Source organism: Syngnathus acus, chromosome 5 (assembly GCF_901709675.1).
Source record: "Syngnathus acus chromosome 5, fSynAcu1.2, whole genome shotgun sequence".
Lineage (NCBI taxonomy): Eukaryota > Metazoa > Chordata > Actinopteri > Syngnathiformes > Syngnathidae > Syngnathus > Syngnathus acus.
In genome coordinates, this window is record NC_051091.1 from 12,938,634 (window position 1) to 12,960,824 (window position 22,191).

The 22,191-nt window shown below is 46.4% G+C and overlaps 1 protein-coding gene across 1 annotated transcript; it reads right to left on the reverse strand.

Moving 5' to 3' along the window:
• Positions 1 to 7,726: 7,726 nt before the first annotated feature.
• rspo4 (R-spondin 4) lies at positions 7,727 to 20,640 on the reverse strand. The gene is made up of 5 exons (XM_037252624.1): positions 20,243 to 20,640; positions 19,024 to 19,212; positions 18,005 to 18,142; positions 13,497 to 13,727; positions 7,727 to 8,718 (listed from the first exon to the last, which is right to left on the reverse strand). The coding sequence occupies exons 1-5, from the start codon at positions 20,313 to 20,315 to the stop codon at positions 8,615 to 8,617; spliced, it is 735 nt and encodes a 244-aa protein (XP_037108519.1). The 5' UTR covers positions 20,316 to 20,640; the 3' UTR covers positions 7,727 to 8,614.
• Positions 20,641 to 22,191: the final 1,551 nt, after the last annotated feature.

The window sequence follows — 22,191 nt, forward strand, 5'->3', positions numbered from 1 at the left end:
TCTCAAACGTTATTACCTGTGTCATGCTTGCTCAAAAATGTGACTTAGAATATAGTGCTGTGAATTTCCAATCTCCCTGATCAAATTGGATCCCGCTTCTTAGCTCTTCTTTCTTATGCTCCTGTTAGCCTGCAATTGTCCAAATCAATAATGTTGTTTTCTTTTAACTGTCTTTCTTTTGAACCTCTAAATCTCTCGTGTTGCTAACCTATCTATACCAGGAAACCATTTAAAGGGTCTTAAAGAAAGGACCAACAGATTACTCCCAATATCTCCTCATTATTTATGAGTTAGCCTCCCTTTCTTCACTCGGGTGCATATCTTGTCAGTTGTTAATGGAAACCAGATGTCTCGTGCCAATGAGATCATGGACCAAGGCCCAAACAATCCCGCACGAGCCTGACCCGAAACATGACCCGGTCACACTTAGGCTTACTAAAGTCAAAGTCAAAGTCAGCTTTATTGTCAATCCCTTCATATGTCAAGACACACAAAGAAACCGAAATTCCGTTTCCTCCATCCCACGGTGACGAGACATACAAGTAGGCGACACAAAACAAAAAAGGCACAAACCATAATAATAAATAAAATAAAGTGAGCGATGAATAAATAACACTAAATACTAAATACTAGTGAGATATACATTGCATGATACCAGAATAAAAATTTACCACAGTATGACACCAAATGTATTAGGAAACCCATATGTCGTAAAGCGTTGTATTATTACTATCTTCCACTATCTGTCCTATTCACTCCCTCCTTCTGAGGCTTGGCAACGCCCATGCCTCACACTTTGACAAACATTTTGGGAGAATGTGTTCTTTACTACATATGATCCCATCATCATTTAATTTGACTTTCTTTCCAAAACGATTCTCAATTTCTCAGTTCACACATCTTCTGCATGTGTTACTGGTTCTCCTGTTTTTTCTCTAGTTAATTATCAATAAAAAAAAAAACTCAACACAACAACTACTGGCAAATTAATCAGAATTTTTTCGATGTTTTTAAATTTAAAGAACTCAATCTCTCAGATTTAGCTCGCATATAGAGGTTTGTATAATTTTATAACACCATCAATCAATTATTCCTATTAAATGTAGCATTGCAATGTCTTAAATTCACAATTTTGCTTCTTCCAATTCCTGAAAGCATGTTCTGTCGTTTTTTTTTTTCGAATTTCTCATGACGGCTCGACACTTAACATGCACTAGTGTGGATCAATTTCTGCTCGCAAACAGATTTCTCTCTTTTCCTCTCATTTTTATCTTTCCAAATCATTTCTGTTCTGCGGTGCAAATTGGATAGACCACATTCTAGCAAATTTCTTTACACTAAAAGTTTAGCCAATCTTCATCATTTTAACACACATGCACAGCTCTCACGCGCGTAAGGTAGGTCCCAGCACCAATGATTCGTCACAGGCTGGCCATTTCCTGTGGTCGATCATGAGCTGGTCCCTCCCACGCACACGAGGACAGCACATTCTAACTTTTTATTTATCTTCTAGAAGCAAGTTGCATTTATTTACCACTTGATTTGCAAATATTAACTTTAGTGTACACACACAATTTGATCTCTGGTCATTTGTCATTGGGCATACAAACAGCATTGTCATACTTCTTGTATGGACAGGAGCTCTAATAATCCAAAATATGTTCCAATAATCTGACAATGACATGTTTTGCTGTCATATGGGCATCTATTCTTTCTTTCTCTGTATTAGCATGAGGGGTCAAAGTGGAGGAAGCTTGTCATGCTGTAAATGTGACTTTTCCTCTGCCTCTTCCTCCGCCCTTTGATTGGTACCGTTTTGTTTCTAAAACACTCTCTTGACCAGTGTCCACGTTTCCCACAGTTCCAACAGTTGTCAGAATCTGATGGGGGTTTTGAATTGTAGGGTGGCCTTTGGCCTTGTTGGTCTCTAACTCTTCCTCTCCCCCTTTGGGAACTTTGGAAGAAGACCGTTGTATCTTCATCTAGATCAGGGGTCACCAACTCCGGTCCTCAAGGGCGCCAATCCAGCCTGTTTTAGGTGCAGCCCTGCAACAACACACCTGATTCAAATGATCAGCTCATCAGCAAGCCCTATTAAGGCTGATAGCGATCCTGATTATTTGAATCAGGTGTGTTGCAGGGGGGATACATCTAAAACAGGCTGGATTGGCGCCCTTGAGGACCGGAGTTGGTGACCCCTGATCTAGATCATTACCATCATCATCTAGATGAAATACATCAGAACCTTTGCCTTTTTCGATACTCGCAGCCTCATCACTTTTCACCTTTCTATTTTTTGTCACATTTCAACTTTCCTTGTACTTCATACTTTTTCTTCCACTTCGGCATGTATTGCATACAATTAAGAAATCTACTCGCCATGAACTTCTCATCTCCTTCAAGAGCTAGAGATTTATCATTTCTTTTTCCCATCTTAATTTGGTATTTTTTAGGTTTATACAATTTTTTTTCAAAACATTTTTTTTTTCTTTCTTTGAGGATCCTCAATGCAGGTTTAAATTGACCTTTCAACAGATTACTAGCCTGTGTTATTGCCGTGGATCAATGCTAGAACTGCTTTTTAGTCAATTTACCCTACCAGTCACACTCTCAACCACACAAACTCCAGCGCTTTTTTATTTTTAGGCCTATCCAGGATGGGTGTAAAACCCTCCCAAACAGCTTGGAAAAACGGACAAAAAAAAAGAATCTACGCCCTTCTTCAATTAGGAAAAAGAAACTCTGGTTTTTTTTCTTAGCCCGTTCCTTCCACTGGGACTTGAACCCAAGCTGTTCTTTGGCCGGAAAAACGTACAAAGAAAATTCTACACTCTTCTTTGATTAACAAAAAAGAAGCTCCGTGTTTCTTAGCACGTTCCTTCCACTGGGACTCTAACCCAAGCCAGATCCTTCAGCTTGGAAAAACAGACAAAGAAGAATCTACGCACTTCTTCGATGAACGAAAAAGAAGCTCTGCTTTTCTTAGCCTGTTTCTTCCCCTGGGACTCGAACCCAAGCTATATTCCGTGCACCTCTACCTTTTACGCGTTTCACAACAACACAATCACACAACTTTAGGGCTTTAACTTAATTGTCTCCTGGTTCGTTCCACTGCCGGGTCCCGTCAATCCACCTCTGTCAGACGAAGGCAGACCTAAGATGCTGGCCCAGCGAAGAAGTTCTCTTCCCAGGACTTTCTTTTCCAGGTCCTCCTAAAGGACGCTGGCTTGTCGACAATGCAGCACGTCTTCCTCCGTCAGCCAGATGGCGGGTATGAGGGTCCCGGGTTTCGGCACCAAAATGTTAGAGTGGTGCTCACTCTAACTTATTTTGCAAGAATCACACGGGAGACAGTAGTTTGCCCTTTGACACCTGCAGGTGGAGAGCCCATTCGTCGCTGTGCGTACAGCGATGATCGAATGGAGGTCTGACTCTGGCCTCCCACAAGAGCCTTTTTATTAAGAGAAACAGGGTGGGGGTGAGAGTGGACTGGATACAGAAGAGAAAGCCCTTGACCTCTAGTCAAAACATAGCAAGGGAATGTTTTACGACGTTGTGTAGGATGGTACAAGCTAGGTTATTTATTACTGGTTACATACATTCCAACATAATCATACGATCAAGATAGTTTGGAAAACCCTGACACCTCGCACCACATAACATTCGTTCGCTAGTCAGCGTTGCTACAACCACAATCTCCCCTCCCTTTAGTGTAGCAACGCCTTTTAACCAGAGCAACCCAAAATAAAAAGAAGAGATAGCGGGAGAGAAGCTCAGAATTGGTGGAGGACTGTAACTGGGCCTTCTACGTAATTCTCCTCATGAGTAAAACAAATACTGGTTGTCTTCTCCTCTTTGTTATATTGTGTAAAAATAATGTCTGATGGTACTTAGACCTGACAATCTCACTCAATACTAAACTTCAAATCTTCAACTCCAACCTCAAAACAGTGCTGCTATATGGATCAGAAACATGGAGGACCACTAAACACATCACCACTAACCTGCAAACCTTCACAAATCACTGCCTAAGACGCATCCTCAGGATCTTCTGGCCCAACCGCATCAGCAACACCAGCCTGTGGGACCGCACCAAACAAGAAACAATAGAAATACAGCTTATGAGGAGGAAGTGGAGCTGGATTGGACATACCCTGAGAAAAACAACACGGCTATAACTAAACAGGCGTTAACATGGAACCCACAAGGCAAAAGAAGCAGAGGGAGACCCAAAAACAACTGGAGAAGGAGCACAGAGCTGGATGTCAAGAAGAGGGGACTGTCGTGGAAACAGCTGGAGAAAATGGCACAAGACAGACGAGGGTGGAAACTCATCATCAATGGCCTATGTTCCGAAAGGAATGTAAAGGCCTAAGTAAGTAAGTATTACACAATATGCCTACATTTGTTATTTTGGGGGACACCAACACATATAACACATAACGTATAACACATATACATATTGTCATATAAAGCAGTTAACCAAATGTCAGATTTTTTTGTTTTCATGCGCAAAAATAAAAACATGAAATAAACCACTGAAGGAATAGGGTCAAAAAACAAAAAAACCCGCCTAGCCACAATAACAGATACGCTCACATCTCTTTGGATAAAGTATATAAGCAGACAAGTATATTCACGTAGTCAACCAATAAAGAAGACATAACTAGACATTCTTTGATATAAGATAATAACAGAGGTTGCTACAACTTCACGATTCAATATGTATTTCTGTGAAATAACAAATGTTTTTTGATATATTGCCTAAATAGCTTAATGACCCTTAAGGAACTGTGTAATGCATGCCTGATGTTTTTTCTCTAAATCACGGACACTGCCAAAGTCGTCTAAAAATGTTCAGTACTTGATTGTATCTTATGTTTTGACTAATGCTAGACGCCAGCTTTTCGATTACTACTGAACGTTCTGCACAGAGGGAGATATTTTGCCTAACAAAGAGGGGATGTGGTTGGAAGCATGATTAAACTAAGAATATAATGACGTAAGCAAAGACATGGAGTATCAAAAGAACAAACAAACAAAAACATGGTAAGTGGTGAGAACAAACTTTGCACAGTCAGGGAACATTAATAAATTGATGTCACAGCCAGAAGCTCACATAATTCCGTACAAAATGACAAAATTGAAAGAATGACGAATGGATGAGGTACGACAGTGTATGTGCAAGGATGGAGGAGAATGTTTACAGGAAGGTCACTTGGAGATAAAGACCAGCAGGTGCCAGAGGGAGTCGGCCAAGGATTCGGCCAAAGATGATCGCCAAGGCCGAAAAGACGGGATGGAAGACAACAGCCCCCACACACACCGAATCGCCCATAATCAGCACCCACTCCCATTGAATCAAACTCTACTGCGAACTCGCCCCACCCCAACGACTCATCACCCATCAAACTCGCCCCACACCGGCCTGTGCAACTGAATATAAGCTGACCAAAGAACCTTGAACGTTGCCTTTTCTGAATGGAGACTTTCTGCTCTTGAAAGGCCCAGCGCTGTATTGTACTTTCGTGAAAACAGAGCTTTCTTAACAAGAATTGTGATTGAACTCAACCAACCTGTGTAAGTCTAATTTCTGCTTCAGTGTCTTAGCATTTTCCTAAATCTGAAGAAATCAAACGAGCACGCAGTGAGTAAATTGGATAACAGGTGATTGGCAATGGCTTTTGCCGTGAGGCGCAGATAGCGCGCTCCCTAAATTGTGGACAAAATCCAACACCACTCAAACACCAGACACGTTTTAAAATAAGTTTATTATAATAATAATAATAATAATAATAAAAGTACATTTCAAACCAGCAATCTAATGTGAAATTGCAATATTTAGGCGTATAAATGCATGAACAGGTTGTTTAAAAACGACTAAGTATTATAAAATAAAGATTTCCCAAAGAGAAGCATAATCTCCCCGCTGTTGCATACCGACGCATCACTTCATACAATAAAGTTGGAGGGGAGGTCAACAGGTGTGCCAAAGTACCGTGTTTTCCCATGCATAATGCGCAAAATTTAACTAATTTATTGTCCTAAAATCTGGGGTGCGCATTATGCATGGGTACAACAATTTTTGAAGAAAATCTCCCTCGAAATAAAACTTGAAATCACACCTTTCTTCTTGTTTGTGTCAGGCGTGGAGCAGGGAGAGGACTCGAATGCAGAGTTCCAACCAAAAGTGTTTTATTTTCTCCAACGGAAGGCAGCACCAAAAAACAAAAGGCGCCTCAAGATGAGGGAAAAAAAGGCAAAAACAAAAAGCGCCTCAACACGAGGGAAAAAAGGCTGAGAACAGCAAACAAAAAACGCCTCAAACTGAGGGAACTACTAAGGCAAAAATCCAACGAAACAAAACACAGAGCTTGGGCAAAAGGTATCTTTTGTCTAGGCTTTCTCGGGGAATCTCTGACTTCGGGATCGCTAGTGTTCGTGATAAATCAAGACGCACTGGCAAAAGACAAGGGGGAAACGCAGGCTATATACACGCACGGGAGGAGGAGGACACAGGTGCAGACAATCAGGGCCAACGACACAGGTGTACGCAGTCGGGGATCCGGGAAGTCAAGTGGATTGACGTGCAGAGGAAGGACCCACGAACTGAAATGAGAGTTACCACAATAAAACAGGAAGTGACATGCCAAGACAGCCCACAAAACAGGACAGCATGACAGTTTGTTGTCAATCGCACATCGCATTCAGCCCAACACACTTAGTCAGTAAAATTCATAATTGACGACACATCGTTTGATGCGATGGTGCAATCCTTGATGGTGTGTTATTGTCAAATATTGTTTGTTTTTTAATCTCCATCGCAGACCGGATATCATACGGAGGCCGCCATGACAGTATGCGCAGAACGGATGCGCAAGACACGTCAGCTATATAAAGAGCGAGAGTTCAGTTCTCTACCTATTAGTTTCAATTCACAGTTTAATTAGCAGTTTCAATCAGCAAATAACAAAATGCGTATTACAGGTAATGTTTTATTTCACAACACTTTGCCTTGTTCCTTTCTTCTCTGCTGTTCACTTCAAACACGCTCCATACGAACACAATGCTCTCGTATCAGACACTTGCTCGATCACCTGCTCGTTTGCTGTCACAATGTACCCTACACAAATCCGAAACATTTCTTCGCTATCGAGTTTGCTAGCGCATGCGCAGTGATGCTGACCGGCAGAATAACATCCGGTTGTTCCCAAAGATGATCTTTTTTCTGAAATAATTTTACGTTTACGGACTTAAGTAAGAGTCAAAATTTGGGTGCGTATTATACATGGGTACAGGCTTTTTTCCAGCATCGACATGCCATTTTTAGGGTGCATATTATGCACGGGGGCGCATTTTGCATGAAAAAACACGGTAGGTTCCCCCGTGAAGATTTGTTTCCCCTGCCGCGGGAGCACGCACGCCTTGTTTGGAAAGCGGTGGAAAGCGAAAAACCGATGCCGTACGGCAACAGCACTTGGTTGTTTTCAATAAAAACATGAACACACATCTGCGTCAGTTAATTTTAATTTTTATAAAGGGTTTATTTCATTTCTTTAAGTTCATTCGCGTTCTGCCGTTGACACGAGGTGCGCTCAAAGACCAATCGTACAGACGGAACACTCACTTCACCAAAAAGCAATGCTATAATTACGTGAGATCTTTGCATAAACCTCGATGCAAAGAAATTCCTCTTTTTGGGGAGCATTACATGCTACAAGGAGTATATATTACAAAGGAGACCTTATACTTCATTGTGATTATCATTAATCTATTTTTATTATTCATTTATTTTCAAAGCAACTTAATATTGTTGCATTTATTAATTTGCATTAAAATGAGTGCATTATAATTAAATGCTGACACTACAGCAATGTAAAAAGTGTAATGGGGGGGTACTTATTCTCACAGGGCCGCTGTGAGGATTTGTTCGCCCCCTGTAATTTGGGCTAGGAAGGAGGCAACCTGTTCAAATTTGCCACACTACCTGAACAGACCCCCAGGAAGACAAAGAGTCAGTCGATGTCCAGGACTCACCGTTCTCAAAATGGTAGGGGGGCACAAATTCTCACGGGGCCGCTGTCTCAAGCCCCGCCCCTTTTTGCGGTTGTCTCTGCTGATGAATTTGCTGCATATCTGGATAGCTTTTGTGGTTGATTTAGGCGGGGCCCGTCCACCGCTTCGGACTGGGCCTCACAGTCCAAATAAAACACGACTCGTATTTTGAAAGTTGCAGTTGTGTGCCTCAGCACACAAATTTGGGCCCATCCGCTCTGGACCCCTCCGCTCTGGGCCGCTGACATTTTGCCATTGCGCAAGCATAGCGGCTAGAGGCCCGCCCCTTTAAATGCGACCGCTGACCTGCCCTCTGAAAGCTCGCCCTCTTGTCCAAACGCACGTCCACATTCAAGCGGGGCCACTTTGGAAAGACCTTTTCAGCAACTGTTTGTTGCAGCTCCGCCCCTTCCGTCTTGGGACCTTTAATAGCACCGCGATATCCTTGCGTCCGTGTTATCGAGGTGCACTAAATTGACAAGAGGGTGTCCCAGTTTGCGGTCGACTCTTGAATTGTTGCCTCGTTGTTGTCCTCGAGCGGGCAGGCCTGCTGGGCATCTCAGAAAACGTTGCGCACATTGCTGGCGTTGCTGATGGCCAGCATCCACAGCGGTTTCTTTGGATGCTCGCTGCCTCGTCCTCGCGTCCTCGGCCTTCTGGCGCCTGGAGACGAGAAAAGCGTTTAGGAAACACCCGTTCATGCAAATCCACCCGCTCGTTTTTTTGCCACGCATTCTGTTCACCCGTCGACGGGGTTTTGGATGATGTTTGCAAGATTTGCTGAGGCTGTGCATTCTGTTGAGGTCAGCTTCACTGCAAACGTCCACGCCGCATTTCTTTGGAGAGCTGCCACTTTCCTTTCCTTTCCTTTCCTTTCCTTTCCTTTCCTTTCCTTTGCGACGGACGTTTGACTGAATGGATGTGTTTTTGAACGCTGAGACATTGCAGCCAGAACTGTTGTGCAATGTGTTGTCCTTTTTTAGACAATTTCTTTCAATGTTTGAATGTCATTGTCTTATTTTGTAGTGTAAAATAATTTATTTTTGGAAGCATCCAAATCAACTAGCCAATGTTATCAGTTTGAAAATGTCTTTAAAGCACGTGAGAAATACACACACCTATATATATACCGTATTTTCCGCCCTAAAAGGCGCACCGGGTTATAAGGCGCACCTTCAATGAACGGCCCATTTTAAAACTTTGTCCATATATAAGGCGCACCGGATTATAAGGCGCATAAAATAGAAGCTATACTGCATCAAACTGAGGTTGACTAGGGTTGCGGTATGCATCCACTAGCCAATAACCAACGAGCCCTCTGTAAACAATCGCGTTTCTCAAACGATCTCCTATAAAATGATCAGAACTGACTAAAGTTCGATCTAACGCATTGGTACTACTTACCTATGTTTCCCTTCCATATCGATCCGTAGATTTACTCGAAACATTAACAGAGCAGCCTATTTTGACATGAAATAGCCTGGTACGTATAGCAGCTATCGCAATAGCATTAGCCATCCGCAAAGTCTCACGAGCCTCAGCTCGCAATCTCCCATGAGCCTCAGCAAAGTGTAAACAATCGCGTTTCTCAAACAATCTCCTATAAAATGATCGGAACTGACTAAAGTTCGATCTAACGCATTGGTACTACTTACCTATGTTTCCCTTCCATATCGATCCGTAGATTTACTCGAAACATTAACAGAGCAGCCTATTTTGACATGAAATAGCCTGGTACGTATAGCAGCTATCGCAATAGCATTAGCCATCCGCAAAGTCTCACGAGCCTCAGCTCGCAATCTCCCATGAGCCTCAGCGGTGTAAACAATCGCGTTTCTCAAACGATCTCCTATAAAATGATCGGAACTGACTAAAGTTCGATCTAACGCATTGGTACTACTTACCTATGTTTCCCTTCCATATCGATCCGTAGATTTACTCGAAACATTAACAGAGCAGCCTATTTTGACATGAAATAGCCTGGTACGTATAGCAGCTATCGCAATAGCATTAGCCATCCGCAAAGTCTCACGAGCCTCAGCTCGCAATCTCCCATGAGCCTCAGCAAAGTGTAAACAATCGCGTTTCTCAAACGATCTCCTATAAAATGATCGGAACTGACTAAAGTTCGATCTAACGCATTGGTACTACTTACCTATGTTTCCCTTCCATATCGATCCGTAGATTTACTCGAAACATTAACAGAGCAGCCTATTTTGACATGAAATAGCCTCGCGGGTACAACAGCTATTCGGTGACGCCCCCTGACTACAGTTGCCGTAATGCTGGGAAGCGATGCGACCTTGTAATTTACTAGTCGTACTAAAACGTACTGAAACATTTTGGCAGAGCACTGTGTACAACCAGTATGGATCAACAAATTCATCAGTTGATCCATATATAAGGCGCACTGGCCTATAAGGCGCACTGTCGGCTTTTGAGAAAATTTTAGGTTTTTAGGTGCGCCTTTTAGGGCGGAAAATACGGTATATATATATATATATATATATATATTTGGGCTTTGTCATATACATATATATATATATATATATATGTATATGACAAAGCCTAAATGGCTTTGTCCGGAATAAATCCGAAGAAGAGGGAGGGAGGGGGCAGAGAACTCAGACCTACCAAGTGGCCGTCTATTTTAGCTGCTTGTTTCTCCTAACTCAGCCAACGTTTGACGCAAGCGTGGACGATTCATGCGATGGTTGACAATTTAGCTATCAGCAAATGAAGTGGCAACTCTTTTGATCATGAATTCATCGTTTGGAGCCCGTGTTTGATTTGAACTCATCTGCACAATTTGCCGTCTCCCATTTCTCTTGTAAAAGCAAATCCCGTTTCTTTGCTCAACCGTCTCCCTTTTTCATTTTATTCCCCACATAGGCCGCAGACTGAAGCCCTTTTCCAGAGCAGCATTTGAAAACTTGTTTTGCGGTGCGTTTACTGTGAGACGATTCACGGGAAACACACTTGGGCCATGGTCACGTGAATGCGCGTGACTCCCAGCCAGAATAAGAAACGGTGAATGAGCAAAGAACGCAAGTGATGTGGATCCATGGGAAGAAAAGTTGCAAAAGAGAATGCCATGCTTGACCCCTGCAGAAGTATTGGGACACATGACAGGAAGTAAAGAAAGAGGAGGAAGAGGAAGAAAATTGCCCAATAGCAGGAAGCCAAATTTGTCCATGTGCCATCTCACCGCATCATGGAATTTGCTTGTGTGGGTTCATTCCAAACCAGCGGACATGAAAAGAAGAAATGAAGCACTTTGATGAGCAAACATCAAGTTGTGCCCGAGCCAGAGAGTGCGTGGACCAATTTTGTGTGATTGCACTCAAAGAGGACATGTTAGCAAATGTTAGGACCCTCCACAGTGCCTGGAAATTGCTGACGCGCCTTCCTTTGACTGCATGAGGCTGTGGCGCGGCTACATTGAGGACTGTGAGCGAGCGGGCGGATGCACTGGCTGGGAGAAAAGAAGCAGAAGAAAAGGAGCAGAAGTCACAAATGTCAGCGAGAGGGAAAAAGGAGAAACAAGGAAAGCGTAGGGGGAAGAAGGAAAAAGAGGCGGAGGGGTTAAAAAAAAGGAAGGGAGGGAGGGGAAAAGTCGAAAGTCGTTACGTAATTCTAGGAAGCCCTTGTCTCTTCCCAGTTGGGGATCCTCTAGACGCCGCTCAAGAGTCAAACAGCAGCGTCATGCAGAAAAGAAGGGCAAGCGGGGCACAACAGCAAAATGTTTGTTGGCAGTGCGATGAGCGACGAGCACAGAATTATCCTGGAGTTGGGATTTTCCGCCTGCGTGTGGAGACGCGCTTGCTCTTGTCAACGTTTTTCACTGTCACGTCACCACTCTGGAATCGAACAAGAGCACATCTGTGTTTCTCCTAACGAGGCCACATGGCCTCAAGTTATAACATCCATTTTACCCCCCCCCCCCCTCCCATAAAAATACAATTTCTGATGGCTTTCTCGCAGTTGCTTGCAGTCACGGCTGCCGGCAGAGGCGGCGGCAGAGGCGGCGGCAGAGGCGGCGGCAGCAGCGGCGAGCCCCCAACCCCATCAGGAGCGTCGTTTGCGACTTTGGTTGACGGAATTGTCATCCTCAAGTTTTGTTTTGTTTTTTCGCGCGTAAACCTTCCTTCCTCCCTGCCTCCCTCCGATGGGTGCATTGACTCCAAATATGACATTTGCAAACATCTGCTCTGACTTTGGAACACAATGCTCAATGTCTTTGCCACTTTGTCCACTTGGCACGAACCAAAGCGCAGAGTGAGTCATCGTCGACGTATTTTGCCACATTTTCGGCGCTCTCGCTTTGAAGTCAAGTCTTGTTTTGGAAGAAAAGGAAGGGAATTCCAAAACTTTTCTCGATCTGCTTCAACAATGAATAACGCTTAAGATTTGATAAGTTCACCCAATATTAGATTCATTGTTTTAATTTTGAACAGAATTATTGAGTGCTATTTTCATCATTTGAAAAAATAATTACAAAATTTGTATTGGTCACAGAAATCGCAAAAACTACTTGGCCACAAAATGCTGCGAAGCCATCAAGTTTGTTTTGGTCCTTAACGTGTGCCATCGGTCTGCTCGAGTTGGTGTCGACTGAGCGGTCCCACTATATTTCAACAATTGATTTCTGATTTCTGTCGGAGTTGCGCTCGGGGAACCAAACACACAAAAAGCTTGAAAGCTTGCTTGTTGGCCGAGAGAATGGAGCAAAGAAAAGCAAACCAAATTTTGCTTTCATTGCTCTCGCCGTCCTAAAGGTCTGGCCTGAGTGGAGGTTAGCACCTCTCTTTCGCAAAATTCGAAATCCAAATGGACGTAGTAGGACCAGCTGAAGACCTCCGCTTTGGATCTATGCCGAGGAAAGGAGCTAAAATGTCTTCATTTCAAGAGGGCAACTCTGTGTATCGTAGTTTTTTTTGTACTGGTAGTTCGCTACTGGGAGGTTGCAGGCTGCCTCCATTTGTTGTCCTGCAAGGACACAGAAAGCAAGCAAACAGTGACAGAAGGAAGAAATGGAGCGCAAAATAAGAACTTTAAGGGAATTGATGACGGAGAGCATTAGAGGGGAGAGGGGCGGCACCACGGGAGGCCTCGCACTTTTAGGTTCTGGGTTCCAGTCCCAAGAAGGAAAGTTTCGAGGATGGAGAAAGAACGACAGGAATGGAGAAAAAGCGACTGAGTCCAGTCAAGGAAGAAAGAAGAAATTTCACCTGGAAAGGGAAGAAAGGACTTCAAAAATAAGAAGACAACGAGAAGCCGCCTGGCCCGCTCTGCAAGTGATCTGTCGTGTCAAAGCTTTGCTTTGCTTTGCTCCCCCGCCCTAGCCCCGCGTTTGCATTTGTGACATTTACAAATGGGTTTCTGAATTGACTTGACAAGGTTTGCAATTTATGTGTGCGTGTGGGCTGGTGCCCCCTGACCTGCGGGGCACATCATGGTCATCCGGCACTTTCTGGTCTCGCGATGCAACGGGCAGGTGGTGCGCTCGGGCGGGGCGCGCTCGGGTAGGGCGTGCTCGGGCGGAGTGTGCTTGGGCGGGGCGCTCTCCCGCGTGCGGCTCTGCTGTCCCGACCTGAAGCCGCAAGGGGCGCCATCACGCAGGCAGGCGCTCCACGCACTCCACTCGGACAGCGATGCCAGGACACACTCGTCTGAGAAGAAAAAAAAAATAATCCATCCATTCGACTGATGGAGCCAGTCTCTTGGTGCAATAAAAGAGCAAAAGCAGTGACATGTGCAAACCATCATCAAACATTCAAAGCAATTCTCAACAGATGGCCTTGAAGGTGACGAGCTTGGAAGAGACACGGAGGGAGCGCTTGCAGGGGGAGGCCGCGGCCGTGCCGTGCCGAGGAGAAACAAGAGCCACAAAGGGGCAAGCCGCCGTCCCTGCACTCAAAGGTCACCTTGCCCGCAGCCGGCCCATTCGAGAGCGGCCCATGGTGGACTCTGGGGCACCGTTTGACAAAAACCTCAGGCGCCATCTCAAGAGGAACAAGTGGTGCAAGTGACTGGAAATTGCTAGGGTTTTTTTTTGTGGCTCTTGCCATGATGGACGCAAATTTCATGCTGCAGTCGGGGGCAGTTGCCTGTGGCAGAGCATTCAGGCCATCACGGACTACAAGCCCACGCCGCAGAGCTGTGAGAGCAACATCCCTCTGCTCAACGATCTGAACCGCTTCCTTGCTCGCTTTGACGCTCAGAATAGCACTTGCCCACTGAAGACCCCTCCCCCTCCACACGAGCAGCCCCTGTGCCTCTCTGCCGATAGCATGAGGAGGACACTTGCTGCTATCAACACCCGTAAGGCAGCAGGCCCAGACAACATCCCAGGTCGAGCGCTGAAGGACTGCGCTGAGGAGCTTAAGAGTGTCTTCACAGACATCTTTAACACTTCCCTGAAGCAAGCCATCGTGCCATCATGTTTGAAGGCTGCCACCATCCTACCTGTGCCGAAGAAAACTGCTCCATCCTGCTTCAATGACTACTGCCCCGTAGTACTGACACCCATCATCATGAGGTGCTTTGAGCGGCTTGTCATGACACACATCAGATCCATTTTTCCCCCCTACCCTTGACCCCTTCCAGTTTGCATACCGAGCCAAACGGTCCTCTGAGGACGCAATCTGCTCTGCCCTCCACTCGGCCCTCACCCACCTGGAAAATAGGGACTCGTATGTGAGATTGCTGTTTGTGAACTTCAGCTCTGTATTCAATACCGTTGTACCACAACGACTCATCTGCAAACTCGACAAACTGTGACTCAGTACCCACCTCTGCAACTGGCTACTGGACTTCCTCTGTCAGAGGCCTCAAGTAGAACATGTTGGCGAGCGATCTCAAGCAGCATCATGCTGAGCACGGGGGCCCCCCAAGGCTGCGTGCTCAGTCCGCTGCTCTTCACCCTGCTGACGCATGACTGCACTGCAACCTACAGCAACAACCGCATAGGGAAATCTGCTGACGACACGACTCTGGAGGGTCTCATCGCCATGGGCGACGAGACTCAATACAGGCTGGAGGTCGACCTTCTGACCACGTGGTGCAGGGACAACAACCTCCTGCTGAACGTCAGCAAGACCAAGGAGATTGTTGTTGACTTCCGGAAGGGCTACACCCAACACCTGTCACTGACCATCGACGGTGCTGTGGTGGAGAGAGTGAGCAGCACCAGATTCCTGGGGGTGCACATCAGCGAAGACCTCTCCTGGACCACCAACACTGCATCACTGGCGAAGAAAGCTCAGCGCCGCCTGTACTTCCTGCGGAAACTCAGGCGTGCAAGTGCTCCGCCAGCCATCATGACCACATTCTACCGAGGCACCATTGAGAGCATCCTCTCCAGCTGTATCGCTGTGTGGAGTGGAAGCTGCACTGAATACAACAGGAAGGCCCTGCAGCGCATAGTGAACACAGCTGGAAGGATTATTGGTGCTCCACTCCCCTCCCTGAAGGACATTTACACCTCCCACCTCACCGCAAGGCGACCACAATTGTGAGTGATGTGAGTCACCCCGCTCACACTTTGTTTGATCTACTGCCCTCTGGGAAGAGGTACAGAAGCCTGCGCTCCCGCACCACCAGACTCACCAACAGCTTCATACGCCAGGCTGTTAGGATCCTGAACTCTCTCTCCCCCCTCCACCCTCGGCTGCATAACGTCCTGGCCTTTTGGGCCACGATGGCTGCCTTGCACTACTCCACTTGTACTTTTGCGCTATTATACTGACTGTCTGCTGTATGCACAATTGCACCATTTCAAGCGAGTTGCTCTTATTTATTCATTGTATGTGCCTTCTTATTTTTACTTTTTGTATTGTTTACTTGAATGTTTTGTTTGTCTGTGGACCAATTGGGTGTAATATGTCTTGTCTCCACCGTGGGATAGTAGGAAACGCAATTTCGATCTCTTTGTATGTCTTGAAATGTGAAGGAATTGACAGTAAAGCAGACTTTGACTTGACTTTTTCTTGAGTCTTGCCTTTGCCGGCGGCTCATCCAACTCTTAACCAAAACGGAGGACTTTCTGAGACTTTTCAGAATTTGGGAGTCTTTTTTTGGGTGCTTCTGCTCGTGACAGACGTGTTTGGCAAATTGACTCCAGGTGCTGAATTTCAAAGACAAAAAACATTCTTTACCACTTAGTCAGTCAGTCTGCAAATTGTGTCCATTTGACAGACCTCCTGCGTCTTTCCAGACTTTTTTGTGGCTCTGCCCATGATAGAAATTGTCTTCCAAATTTTATGTTGCCAAGTCACAGGACCAATTTTCAAAAGCGAACATCTCAGAACTGGAGGTTTGATATTCACAATGAAAAGTTCAAACCAAAACGGGTTTCTTAGTACCGTAATTTTCGGACTATAAGTCGCGTTTTTTTTCATAGTTTGGGTGGGGGGGCGACTTATAATAAGGAGCGACTTATATGTGGTTTTTTTCAAAGATTTTCAAAAATGTTCCAAAACAAAAAAGAGAAACCGCGATAAACGAACCGCGATGTAGCAAGGGATTACTGTAATTTGAATTTCAAGTGACGCCAGCAGCGCGACGCGGCGCGGCGGTTGTTTACATAAAGGACAAAGATTGATCACGGGATGACGAAGATGACGAAGGGCCCCACGTACTACCGGCATCATTAGCGGCTTTGTTTCTAAGTGACACGGCGGACGAAGAGTTTGAAGGATTTAAGGATTTGGAGTGACACAGAAGGTTTGAAAAACTATGATGGCTTTTACCCACGCCTGGTCCTACTCGACGGAGCTCTCTTTCACTTCCGTGGATTGAAGTCGGGGGCCGGCGCTCGGCCGGGTGGCTGTCCAGGGATGGTGGATGGGGCTCGGACATGGCTTTTACGCACGCCCGGTCCTACTCTACCGAGCTGTCTTTCACCTCCGTGGATGGAAGTCGAGGGCCGGCGCTCGGCCGGGTGGCTGTCCGGGGACGGTGGATGGGGCTCGGTCATGGCTTTTACGCACGCCCGGTCCTATTCTATGGAGCTCTCTTCCACTTTCGTGGCTGGAAGTCCATGCCGCCACACGCCTGGAAGTTTGTTTTGTTAAATAAAGAGCCGTTTACCAAACCCACGTCTTTCCTTGAACTTTGTTAACACTACAATATAGTTATATAATAGATCTGTGGAATAACGACGAGGCTGACGTCAGGGCGCACGCGCGGCGTTGTTGACGAAGGACGAGGAATTTGATCGATGGATTTAATGATTTAGAGTGCACAGATGGTTTGATAATACTATTGCTTATATAATAGTTATTTGATATCTAATTTATATATCGTTATATGGGCCTGTGGAATATTTTGAAGTGCAAGCGCCATCAGCTGCGTGCACCCATTGTTGACAAAGGACGATCGATGGATTTAATGATTTGGAGTGACACAGATGGTTTGATAACATTATCGCTTATATAATAGTTATTTGATATATAATTTATATATCGTTATATGGGCCTGTGGAATATTTTGAAGTGCAAGCGCCGTCAGCGGCGCGCACGCATTGTTGACAAAGGATGATCGATGGATTTAATGAATTGGAGTGACACAGATGGTTTTATTAACGTGTTATTTATGTAATAGTTTTTTGAATAACTGAATTTTACGTCAGGGCTGTTCTCAGCTCTTCGTTTGTGTTTATGTCACGTTAGCATACCTATCGTTTAGCCTGTTGTTGCTCGTTCATGACTGTTCTTGGTGTCGGATTTTGTCGAATAAATTGCCCCCCAAAATGCGACTTATACTCCGGAGCGACTTATATATGTTTTATTTCCCATTTTTGGGCATTTTATGGCTGATGCGACTTGTACTCCGGAGCGACTTATAGTCCAAAAATTACGGTATTTTGCACCTTGGCCACGTTTGGTGGCTCTACTCTCCATGGACACGGCGTGTGAGCGTCACGTTGTAAACCCATGATCCTTACCAAGACATTGGGAGTTGTTGGCCAAGGTCCCGGAGGGACAGACGCTCAGGCAGCGGCCGCTGAAGAGGTGGAAGCCCAATTTGCACCGCGTGCAAAAGTCCCGTCCGAAGCAGCGCTCGCAGTTGGCCGATCGGCACTCTGCACACAACAGCAAAGAGGCATGAGGTCAAACAATGCGCTGGCCTGGCGCTGCGCCACACGTGTCTTTGAGCCGAGTGGGGATTTTGACATTTTGCCACTCGCTTTTTGAGCCTTGCCTTACATGTCAAACAAAAACAAGGCTGCCATTGATTTGAAAACGACTCGCATCAAAGCATGACGTGCACCCCCGGCAGCGTCGAAGCTGTTAAAGAAACCATGCGCCCTTTCTGCTGCCGTCACAAAGTGGCGGTGCACTCCGCCCGGGAATTTGTTTTACGTGACGATGCCGGGATGCTTCGGCAGCTCTCAGAAGGCCACTCGGGAAAACAGCAGAGCTCTCCATTTGCGTCACCTTGCTAGCAAAAGCTGACACCTTCTCATTTCCAAAGGGCGCCGGCACAAGGATGCAGCCGTTAGGCCCCATCCGATGCTTTGCTGACAAATCTGCCCCATTTGTCAAATCGCCATTTGCGTTGCTGTCGACTGCAGATGCTCCTGTATAGTACTTGAGTGTTTCATCTCAGACGCTTATTTGCAACCTTTGAGATTTTTGCCATTTATAAATGTTCTTCCTTGTCAACGGGCATGGCCGACACACGCTCGAGTGGTCCCGTGGCCAATCAAATCGAACATCAAATCAAGCCCATCAAATGGTTGCATGTTCAGACGCTGCCTTCCTTGACTCATTTGGACTGGATGAGGGCGGGGGACAATGAGCACAAACAATGCAAGAAATCTGAGCGGAGCATCACTCATCTCAGCTGTGTCCATATTTTCAAGAGCCTTGAAAAGTTTAGTATCAAGCTTCAGCACTTGTGGCATCCGCGCCACCTGGTGTTTGTCACGCGTGATCGTGGCCGTCGGCGCTGCGCTCGTACTTAAGCATCGGTTGAGGTGGCGCCCCCTCTGGCCAAAGTATCCTGTGGGGCAGGCGTGCAGGCAACTTCCGTGCTGGGCCACACCATGCCTACGCAGCAGAAGGAAGAGGCGCTCGGCGCAGCGCACGCAGCCGTTGTCGCGGGAACACTCCTTGCAGTTTGTGCAACTCCGCGACCAATCTTGCTCAGCTGAGGAGAGAGGACAACAAGAAGAAGTAATAGTCCTCGTCAGCCACCAAATTGTTATTCTCAACAAAACCGAAGGCCAGACTTTGGTTCCCCTTTGACAGCTGACATTCTTGTCCTCGGAAGCTTTTTCAATTCAATTCTGGAGCGACCACCTTCATGAAAAGGTCCCCAAGTCAAACGGGCCGCTCTGAGCCCGGCAAACATTGTGCGCCACCCCCTGACACGGATCTCATTCCTCGCATTCCCCCACGTACTGATTGCAAACAGAAAGAGGCAAACACCGAACATCTGTTCGTCCGTCTGCAGACGCGGCACGGGTACAGCCGCTGAGCCATCAAAGCGCAAATCAGGCAGGACACGGTTGCCCTTCGCCTGCGCGGGAGCAGGGATGAAAGACCAAAGGCCGGCAAAAGGCCAAAGGCCAGCAAAAGGCCAAAGCACGACGGGATGTCCGTTTGCCGAACACATGCATGGGGGGGAAGGACGGCGCTCGCTGGCTCATCTGCCGACAGCAGCCCGCTCGTCAGCGGCCCCTTGGCCGTGGCACCTTGCCGCTTTGTCGCTTCTCGTGATACTTTCTTGTGACTTCTGTGACTTCGTTTTGGGAGGAATGTGTCCAAATCATCTTATTTTGATTCCCTCAAAATGACAATGGCGTGCCCTCTGAGGACAAGACTGGTCAGTTTTGCCATTTGGCTCTCGGGAGTCCGATTGCTGTTGAAAAGCCACAACAGATGCAAACATTAAATCACATTGCAAACAGACGATGCCAAAGAATCACCGGTCACTCTCGTCTCTGTCAAATGTGGTTGGAGTGTGACGGCTTACGCGTGGATGCCATCGTTTTGAGGAGGACGATGGCCGCCCGCGACATGGCTCGAACCAAATTTGCCCTTCAAAGTCTACGAGCAAACCACGCTCATGGCTAGAAAATCCACCCGCAAAAGTCTCAATGCTGGTCAATGCGGTTTAGTTCAGATCCGACTCAATTGGCGGAGTCTCTGCTCAAAAGGCGGGCGGGCGCACTTACCGTAGGGCCAGCTCACGCTCCTGATGGCGTCGCAAAGCAAAGACATGACAATGGCGACGAGTGGCAAACGCATTTGGGCTCCTGGCAGGCGCTGGCTGGACTTCAGGTTCGGGCTGCCGACATCCGCGGGAAAAAAGCGGCCCTCCGGACCGTCCACTTCTGCGCTGACAAGATGACAGGTCTGGAGGAGAGCGGATTGGCCGAGGAAGAAGAGCAGCTGAGGAGCAACTAAGAGGAGCTCCTTCTGGATGCCGTCAAGGAAACGTCGCTGCTGAGCAGCTCTGACAGCTTTTGCTCTAAACAAGCCGCTTTTATCCTCTCTTTTTTCTCTTTAACCCTTTCCAGGGCCGTAAGTGCTTCCACATTTGCACTGAGATCTATGACAGCCTCCTCCTCCTCATCCTCTCCTCCTGCTGGACGTGCAGAATTCTTTTCCAAAACGAGCTCAGAGCCAGAACCTTTTGCGGCGGGAAGGCTCAGCCACAGCCAACAGCAGCAGCCGCTGAAGCCCCAAATTGGCAAATCCAGAACACAACACCCTCTGTTGTAACAAACACTTGTGACGATTCTGATTTGGATCAGAGTTGCAAATGCAATATTTCACACGAACAAAACAAATTTTAGATAACCAAATTCTAAGAATTTTCTGAAAGTGGAAACTTCCCATGGTGGTGGTTGTATGGGTTGGGTTAGGTTGGGGACACAGTTTGCCAGGACGAATTCATGAATTAAGAGCAATGAGCAATTCCCTCGGCTCTTTGGCCAAGTGTAATTTCCAAAGTTAGCCAACTGAACTCAGGGGCGAGTTATTTCAAATGTGTTCTCTTTTCAACGCCACGGCGACGGAAGCCAGCAGCAGCAGCAGCGCCACCTTGCACGCTCCACGATTGCGCATTTATCCGTATCATCAAGCATCATGATTCATCCACAATGCCAAAGAAAGTGGAAGTTAAAGAGAAGATGTACACATATCCGTCCACAATTAGCAGCGCGCATGCATTATTTTCTAATGTAATATCTTTATTGGATGTGGCTGCATGCGCATGTCTCGTAATTGTCTCGCTGCGCATCCCTGCTGGAGCGCATTTCCGTCATAATTGTGTTGCGTGACTTGCTCAGCGTCGCGTGTTTGCTGCTGCATTCAACCGCACCTCGGTGGTACAAGCCAGACAAGATGTCAAAAACCAACCTGCTGTTTAATCATTGCATCGACAGTAATGCACCGAGCTCCCCGTCTTGCATTTTTCCGCCGTTGGACTATATGGACTAATGTCACGTCATCGACACTTCAAGTCAGAACGGGAAAATGTTCCTCGCTGCGACCCCAAATTCAAGTACGTTCAAATGGGTGGGGGGAAATGTGGAGGAGCTTTTGCGTCACACTATGGCCCTTCAATGTGGGCTCTGACACGTGCGCAGCAGCATTGGCCCAGTTAGCGCTGCCTTGGGCGCGACAAATTCAGAGCTATTCAGAGCTAGGCGCTTTGACCCAAACAAGGCTCAAGCCTGAAAGCTGGGCGAGCGTTCACATGACAAGCACAACCACGGAAAAACGCCTGCAGATGGATGGCATGTAACAAAGTACAAGTTCCTCCTTACTATACTTGAGTCGTTTTTTTCCTCTCATACTTGAATTGTCCTTACATTTTTAAATGGGAATCTGTACGACCAGTCGCTGGTCGTCATACGTCGCGTTGCGCCATAACAGCCCAGCCTGTCGATGACGTGACGTGCAATTGGCGAGGAAATCCCAGAAGCTTGCCACCTGCAGACAGGCCGATGCGTTCGTCCACTCGCAGACAGGTCGACGAGTTCTGTAACATTTTGAGCCGGTTCTGAGCAAGTTGATTTTTGGGCCAGCGCCATCCACATTCGTTGCAGGTAGTGACTCTAAATTGTCCTTGACATTTCCGGTCCTCTTTATTTGTTTGGTAGTCTTTGATGTTCAC

Excerpts from the sequence above, each read along its gene's own strand:
- rspo4 (XM_037252624.1), bottom strand. The coding sequence starts at position 20,315 with ATGCGTTTGCCACTCGTCGCCATTGTCATGTCTTTGCTTTGCGACGCC. Across the intron at positions 19,213-20,242 it reads GAGCGTGAGCTGGCCCTACG|CTGAGCAAGATTGGTCGCGG; the intron begins GTAAGTGCGCCC and ends CTCTCTCCTCAG. Across the intron at positions 13,728-18,004 it reads CAACAACTCCCAATGTCTTG|ACGAGTGTGTCCTGGCATCG; the intron begins GTAAGGATCATG and ends TTTTCTTCTCAG.